General features: G+C 41.4%; 1 protein-coding gene across 1 annotated transcript; it reads left to right on the forward strand.

Moving 5' to 3' along the window:
• The first annotated feature begins 496 nt into the window (after positions 1-496).
• On the forward strand, positions 497-1,943 carry LOC121992503 (1-aminocyclopropane-1-carboxylate oxidase-like). The gene is made up of 4 exons (XM_042546947.1): positions 497-711; positions 816-1,066; positions 1,178-1,325; positions 1,425-1,943. The coding sequence occupies exons 1-4, from the start codon at positions 610-612 to the stop codon at positions 1,869-1,871; spliced, it is 948 nt and encodes a 315-aa protein (XP_042402881.1). The 5' UTR covers positions 497-609; the 3' UTR covers positions 1,872-1,943.
• The last annotated feature ends 6,808 nt before the right edge of the window (positions 1,944-8,751 follow it).

Here is an 8,751-nt window from a genome sequence, read left to right on the forward strand (position 1 = left end):
TGCCCCTAAATCATATATGATTCTCACAAATAGATATAAAGAAAATAAACTAATTCAAACGATATAATTAGTTGAACTCAATAAAAACTTGAAGGTAAGGTCGAGCATATATCACAAATTCAAAATCAACACTCAATCATTGCCATTAATTCTGAATTATTCAGACATTCTACATCATCATCGTCATCCATTCATCCTCATAATTATATTCCTCCTAATGATGCATATCTTACCATCTCCTGCAATAATTCCTTGAATAATTTCTACAATATAATCGGGGTACCAGAAAACCAGTGTTAAAGAAGACGACCAAGGAAAGGAAGGCTGCTGTTTTCCTCACATGTTTCTTACAAATTAAACAAGAGGAAAACAACTTGAACAAAACTATTGCTCAGTCTGTTGGATGGCTAGCTCCTTCAGTAGCTTCTCGGTTTCTTCCTCGTGTACTGAACCATCGTTGATCCTGCTCTATAAAACGCCCCCTCGCTCGTCGGGAATTTCTCACACCGATCGAGCAGTACTACTCCACCAGCAGCAGTTGTATTGCAACTAGCTAGCCGAGCAAATTAAAAGCCGACCAGTACTCTCTCTCTCTCTCTCTCTCTCTCCATGGCTATTCCGGTAATCGACTTCTCCAAGTTGGAAGGGAAGGAGAGGGCCGAGACTCTGGCTCAGATCGACAATGGATGCCAACAGTGGGGATTCTTCCAGGTCTGTTATTTTATGACTCTGTTAATTAATTAGATTACAACTGTTTTAATTAGATCAGTCAATTTGGGAATTAATTAATGTTACTAAAATTAATGTTTTTGCAGCTGGTGAACCATGGGATTCCGGTCGAGCTGCTAGAACGCGTGAAGAAGGTGTGCACGGTGTGCTACAGGCACAGAGCCGAGGCCTTCAAGGCGTCCAGGCCGGTGCAGCTCCTCGACCAACTCGTTCGGGAAGAAGAAGAGGTCGCTGGAGAAGTAAACAACAACAAGAAAAAGTTGGACGATGTGGACTGGGAGGACGTCTTTGTTCTCCAAGACGACAACCAATGGCCATCCCACCCTCCCCAATTCAAGTAATTAATTAATTAATTAATTATATCACACCACACCACCATGAATTGTTCATGACAATTATTATATATGTTACATAAATTGATTAATTCGATGTATCAATTGATCATTAGGGAGACGATGAGGGAGTACAGAGCGGAGGTGAAAAAGTTAGCCGAGAAATTGATGGAAACCATGGAAGAGAACCTGGGGCTGGAGAAGGGCACCTTCAAGAACAAGTTTACCGGAAACGGCGAGCACGAGCCGTTCTTCGGCACCAAGGTGAGAATTATATTGATCGACACTTGACAGAGCTAGGAGAGACTTTAATTATAAATAAAACAATTAATTTTAATTCTGATGTTGCGTCATTGAATTAAGGTGAGCCACTACCCGCCCTGCCCGCGGTTGGACCTTGTGGAGCTGGGCCTCCGCCCCCACACCGACGCTGGCGGCGTCATCCTCCTCTTCCAAGATGACCGTGTCGGAGGCTTGCAGATCCTCAAGGACGGCGAGTGGGTGGACGTGCAGCCGTTGGCCAATGCCATCGTCATTAACACCGGGGACCAGATCGAGGTGGTCAGCAATGGGCGGTACAAGAGCGTATGGCACCGCGTGCTCGCCACCGGCAATGGCAACCGCCGCTCCGTCGCCTCCTTCTACAACCCTTCAGTGAAGGCCGTCATTTGTCCGGCTTCGGCCTCCGCCGTCGACGAGACCACTGGCGCCTACCCCGAGTTTCTCTTCGGGGACTACATGGACGTGTACGTGAAGCAGAAGTACATGCCCAAAGAACCAAGATTTGAGGCGGTCAAAGCAATTAATTAACTAGGAGCTAATTAACTATACAATGGTTAATTATATGATTAATTATAATTGTTACCGGGTTTATGTTTTTTCCTTTTTTTTTCATTCTGTGGACTGTCATTATTTGTTCCTTTTGACAAGCTGCAGTAGCAACACTTTGTGAAAGTTTGAAATAAATAATGGAATTATCAAGAACTGTCGATCTGGAGTTTATCCCGTCATACGCTTATGGCCTGTGTACCTACATGAATCTCCCTCCATATTCATGGAGCCGGCATTAGGGGGACCACTAAGATAACGGATCTACCTTTTTTGAAATAAATAATGGAGCTGACAATATATACTCTAGCTGTAACTAATGTTTTAGCACTTGTTTGGATCGGTGTATAATGACAGCAATAATAACAAATATCTCAAATTGATTTTAATAACTAGAGATTTACCTTATTTAAGGTCATAGATCAATCCATATCAATAGAAAAATATTGTCATGTTCATTGTATTTATCAATATGATTATTGATACGGCTGGCAATGGAGGGGCCCAAAAGGAAAGGGTGAGAAGAGTTAAGGCTATATAGTGGTCAAAAGTCAAGATGATGTGGCAGTCAATAGTCAAGCTGACTAGGCAGTCAAAGTCAAGTATATGTGGTAGTCAAAGGTCAGGCAGACTTGTCGATCGAAGGGGTAAAATAGTTGAGAGACAAAAGGAGACGACAGGCAGAACGCAGGGTACAGGTCGGGATCTGCAGAGCTGTTTAGAGGCAGCTCGGTCTACAAGCCTACGTGCGAAGGCCCGGAGCATAAGTCACACGGTACAGGTCGGGATCGACAGAGTTGTTCAGAGACAGCTTGATCTACAGGCCTACGTTCGAAGGCCCGGAGCATAAGTCACACGATACAGGTCGGGATCGGCAGAGCTGTTCAGAGACAGCTCGATCTATAGGCCTGCGTTCAAGGCCTGGAGCATAAGTCACACGATACAGGTCGGGATCGGCAGAGCTGTTCAGAGACAGCTTGATCTACAGGCCTGCGTTCGAAGGCCTGGAGCATAAGTCACACGATACAGGTCGGGATCGACGGAGCTATTCAGGGACAACTCGACTACAGGTTGCGCTTAAAAGCTGGGGAGCAGGTCTGACAGGAGGATGTGAGGGGGTAATCATCACATGCCAGGGGACATACGCACAGGCGGAGGTTACTAAACGAGAAGATGCCTTCATAACCAGTGATAACCAGACAAGTGTCTTTCACTACATGACAAAGTCCCTGCGCAAAGGCGGAGGTTCCTAAACGAGAAGATGCCTCCTTAACCAATAGCAGCCAGACAGGTGTCCTTCACTACATGACAAAGCCCAGTGTCTAACGTTTTCTGAGATGCTCGCAGGTTCTAGAAGGAGGCGATGCATAAAAGGAGGAGGATTCTTCGTACGCGGGTATGCTCTCTCATCACTTTTTTCCACAAACTTTTCACTTTCAGTCGATTTTTCTCTCTGCGTTTTTCTGGGGAAAAAGTACCTGACTTGAGCGTCGGAGGGCCGGACCCGGGGACTTTTTCCCTGTAGTTTTGGTCTCTAACGAAGGGGGGATCGTCTGAGTGTGTGCAGGGGCCTACAGCCGCGTCAGCCGCCCGTGGGAGCCGGATCACCCACGACTCTCCGTCAAGAACCAGGCCGTCACGACCAGCCTTCGTCCGACTCAGCTTTCGGACAGGATCAATTATAATTTTTATAATTATGTCATATTTAATTAATGGTTTATTATTTGGACAACATGGATAAATAACTCTCCTAGCCTTCGACTTTTCAAAACATGTTTGTCAATTTTAAAAATCTATATTTGATGTTCGACAAGTAACTAATACATTGTTTCATCATCTATTTAATTGGCTTTATATTTAGGGATTTTTTTGACTAAAAATTAACTCTTCCCTATTCTACAACTGGATTGGAAAATTTACCATTTTTTGGCTAATCTATGTGGTTAATATTTTAATAACGGGCAATGATCTAAAAGACACCACTTCTTTACTCCATTTTCCTAATCATGAGTGGATCTCGGCGACACTCACTTTTATCCTTGGCATGAGTTCTTCTTTATTTTGAAGGTTGTCTTCTTTTTTAGAGTAAATATATTATTAGACTTTTTCAACGAGCAAAAATAAATGTCTGATCATGTCCTATCTCCACATCAATCATTGAAAGAGATTTTATTGAACATTCAAACTCTTCATTAATGGCTGACCCCTATATTTTCCTAAGTATTTTATGTGTCCTATAATATGACACTATGATCATATGACCCAATATTGCTTTCGTAATTAATCATGTCTATCAAATTATGCATTTTCCTACTGAGCACCATTGGGAAGATTTTAAGAAAATTCTTATTTTTTGGCTTTCAAAGAACTAATTTACTGTAGGATCGAATAGAATTTAAATATCTCCACAATGGTATGATATTGTCCACTTTGGGCCTAGACCCTCATGGCTTTGCTCTTGGGCTCTCCCCAAAAGGCCTCATTCCAATAGAGATATCTTTTCTCTTATAAACTCATGATCTTTCCATGTGTTTTTAATGTGGGACTATGTTTGCAATCTTGCAACACCAACAATCCCCCCCCTCAAACAAAGAACCACAGGCTTCCCACGTCCGATCCTCGACCCACCAGGTCTTCCTGCCCCTCGGTCCACCCGACCTACTAGGACTTCCTTGCCTAGCCTCAACTAGGACTTCCTGCCTGGTGTCTAGTCCTCTTGATCGAACATAGGATCCCCCACTTTCTTTGTTTGAGATCAATATTGTACCCACATGGCTCAATTAGACCATAGCTCTTGTGCACAGTCGGCGGTTAAACCTTCTGGCAGTCCGGGCTCTGATACCAATTGTAGGATCGAAAAAAATTTAGATATCTCCACAATGGTATGATATTGTCCACTTTGGGCCTAGACCCTCATGACTTTGCTCTTGGGCTCTCTCCAAAAGGCCTCATTCCAATGGAGATATCTTTTCTCTTATAAACTCATGATCTTTCCCATGTGTTTTCAATGTGGGAGTATGTTTGCAACCTTGCAACACCAACATTTACAGTCACTCGTTTAAGCTGTCACGCCCCAAGTATTCCTTGCTAGAAGAAATTTCGGCAACATCTCCCCTGTATGGGTGACAATCTGAGACTTATATACATTGCCCTCAGGGCCACACATACCTCGGCCAACACGACCAGAACATATATAATGAAATAAACAAACACCCACGCAGTTTATATAATCTCAGCCTCTAGTTGACACAACCACGCAATTTATTTGAAAACAACCTACTCCACTTCTACGATAGAAAATGCAAAGCACAACAGAGAAACCATCGCAGCGGAAAACACAAGTAGTAGACCAAAACTCAATAAAAGATCCTCGAGTACAATCCTACATCACAAGTATATATATAAATACATAACAAGGAACCAAAAGTCCAAAGAGTAAAAAATCATCGCGAAGCAAAGTGGTGGGGGACTAGCGACTGGAACCTCCTGACAGCATCAACCTGAAATGATAATATCAACGGAGTGAGTCAAATCCTCAGTGGGTATCGGGCTGACATGCATAATACGAAATACCCAATAAAAATAAATATGTGTACAGTCTCCTGGAGTAACGAAAAATGCATAACTGAAATAAAAGAAGAAGCTGTAGTCACCAGGACCTCCTATCAGAATAATAAAGTCGTCAGACCAAAAGTAACATGTCCCTGTATGCATGTCAAACATATGCATTCATCCAATATGTAGCATCAAATAAAATGCAGCAAACACAAGCAATAAATGCAGTCATGCATATGATGCCAATGACATGTCCTGGTCACCCCTGACGCCAGTCAGCCATCTCACACACGATGGTGAGACTGAGTGGGTAGGGCTATGACAACTGTACACTCTGCCATAACTGCTCCTGATGAGTGACCGAGTGGACAGGATGCTGTCGGAGTACACCTATCCTTCTACCCCAAATCATAAGTGAGGGAGCTTAATGCTCTCATCTCCCTGAGCCAGTCCAGAGAAGGGATTCCTGACGTGCTACCATGCTGCAGTGACATGACCCATGAGCGGACCAGCGGAGCACTGACAGAGCAACCTGCTGCAACACACCCTGTCTGAATAAAAACCACTAACCCATGAGTGGTTGTGTGTGCAGATCTATATAACTGGCGATATGCTCAACAATAATGAAGCTACCAATCGCACGACATGCAATCATTCAAGATAGTGCATGACACTAAGCATGCAAATCCTGACCATATCTACCTCCATAAAATATGTATCAAAAATAAATGGATCAAATAATCGGATCTTGGTATACGGGTCAGATATGGTAAATATTTAGTCCGGTGTATCACAGGGCATGGTATGTCACTACCTCTATGAGCAGAAATAATCATGGCAATAATAAATCATAAATTTAGAACAGATGAAAGTATATAACAGGTATCATGTAATAACATACCTAAGCAATGATAAAGATAATTATTACTAAAGGCTATAACCTACTACGCATATCAACATGACATATCACAAGAGATAAGTCAAGGTACCCGCCTTTAACAGTAGTTCATATCCGAAATAGACCCCACGTCGAGATATCGTCTCGAATCAAAGTCCTACAATGCATGATATACAGATTTAGCTAATTACATAAATTAATTAGTTAAATCAAATCCTCAACTAAATCTAATTCATTGATCAACTAGGGTTAGCTCCATTACTCTAATCATCCCACCATTCAGACCAAATGATTTGATAAGGAAACTATAGCATCAACCCATTTAACCATCACATTAAGTCAGGTTAAACATAAACCATTTCCAAACCTACCCCAACTCGGAGGCTTCCCTGTTTACTCACGGCTGGAACAATCCGCGGTGGGAACAATGACCAGACCTGTTAAAGCCCTGACCTCCAACACAATTCCTCTAAATTAACATCCAGATTAGATCTAATACACAAATCCTCTACTAAGGCTAAACTCATTACCTCCATGGTGGCAATAGAGCTCGGTGTATAAGAGTAGTGGGTACTGGTGGCCGCTGGAAATGTCAACTACTCCTGTGATCCAGCGATGTTAGCTACAAGCTATCGGAAATGGGATGGTCGGAACCGAAGGAAACCACTGCCTTCCAAAAATAATCTCAAGTCAACACCACACAAAGGTTTAATACCCAAATCAAAAATCTAGGGCAAAACACCTACCTACCAGTTCGCGTCGGAGCAACCGAATACCCCCGGCGATCACGGATCGGGAACTAGGGCATGACGAATAGAGAATTCAGACGCTCGGCTATCTTCAATTTATGGCAAGCTGCAGGTAGCAACACTATGTGAAAGTTTGAAATAAATAATGGTGCTGGCAATTTATAATCTAGCCGTAACTAATGTTTTAGCACTTGTTTGGATCGGTGTATAATGACAGCAATAATAACAAATATCTCAAATTGATTTTAATAACTAGAGATTTACCTTATTTAAGGTCATAGATCAATCCAAATCAATAGAAAAATATTGTCATGTTCATTGTATTTATCAATATGATTATAATTTTTATAATTATGTCATATTTAATTAATGGCTTATTATTTGGACAACATGGATAAATAACTCTCCTAGCCTTGACTTTTTAAAACATGTTTGTCAATTTTAGAAATCTATATTTGATCTTCAACAAGTAATTAATACATTGTTTCATCATCTATTTAATTGGCTTTATATTTAGGGATTTTTTTACTCAAAAACTAACTTTTTCAACTGATTGTTTCATCATCTTCAACAAGTAATTAATACATTGTTTCTACAACTGATTGGAAAATTTATCATTTTTTGACTAATCTATGTGGTTAATATTTTAATAACTGGCAATGATCTAAAAGACATCGCTTCTTGCTTCATTTTCTTAATCATGAGTGGATCTCGGTTACACTCACTTTTATCCTTGGCATGAGTTCTTCTACATTTTGAAGATTGTCTTTTCTTTTAGAGTAAATATATTATTAGACTTTTTCAACGAGCTAAAATGAATGCCTCATGTCCTATCTCCACACCAATCATTGAAGGAGGTTTTATTGAACCTTCAAACTCTCCATTATTGGCTGACCCCTATATCTTCCTAAGTATCATATGGGTCCTACAATATGACACTATGATCACATGACCCGATGTTTCTTTAGGTACATCTTCATATGCTTCTTCCAGTATGGGAAGTCATCCCCGTTGAAGAGTGGGGGACGAGCAGTGATATATCCTTCGTTTTGTGCCATTTTAGAGTTGTAAAACAAAACTAAAGAGAGATACCAAGACTTGGTCTTGGATTAGTAGAGTTTGAGAAGAAAAAAAATATTCCGAAGAACTTGAGTGGTGTTGTGCCAGCTTCAGGTTAAAACCGAACAAGAAATATTATCTGAGTAGAAAAAAAACCAAAAAAAAAAATCTGCCTGGCTTGATTGGTGGTTGCACCAATTCAGAGCAGAACCTGCTCTGATACTATTTGTTGGATCGATATGCATGTGAGAGGGGGGGGGAGGTGAATTACGTGGTTTTTGAAAATCTTATTTTATCGTTTTAAAAGAAACAAGTACACAGCGGAAAACTAAAAAGAACAACATAAGGAAACACAGGCGGTTTTACTTGGTTCGGAGCCTTCGGTGACTCCTACTCCAAGACCCAGGTCTCACGGACCTATCGATGGGTAATTCACGAAAAACCTCTTCTAGTACCTCGAGAAGAGAGAATCGAGTACAAAGAAGATCGAAAAAGTGCAGCAGACTGCACTTCCCGTTTGCAGAATTTAAGTACAAAAATTGTTACCGACACTTTGAAATGAAGCAGCTTATTCGTGTGTCGATGTCGGTCTATCAACCGC

The sequence above is a fragment of the Zingiber officinale genome, chromosome 6B (genome assembly GCF_018446385.1).
Source record: "Zingiber officinale cultivar Zhangliang chromosome 6B, Zo_v1.1, whole genome shotgun sequence".
NCBI classification, from domain to species: domain Eukaryota; kingdom Viridiplantae; phylum Streptophyta; class Magnoliopsida; order Zingiberales; family Zingiberaceae; genus Zingiber; species Zingiber officinale.

Coding starts and splice junctions, on each gene's coding strand:
- LOC121992503 (XM_042546947.1), top strand. CDS start 610: ATGGCTATTCCGGTAATCGACTTCTCCAAGTTGGAAGGGAAGGAGAGG. Junction 712..815: donor AACAGTGGGGATTCTTCCAG/GTCTGTTATTTT, acceptor ATGTTTTTGCAG/CTGGTGAACCATGGGATTCC. Junction 1,067..1,177: donor TCCCACCCTCCCCAATTCAA/GTAATTAATTAA, acceptor ATTGATCATTAG/GGAGACGATGAGGGAGTACA.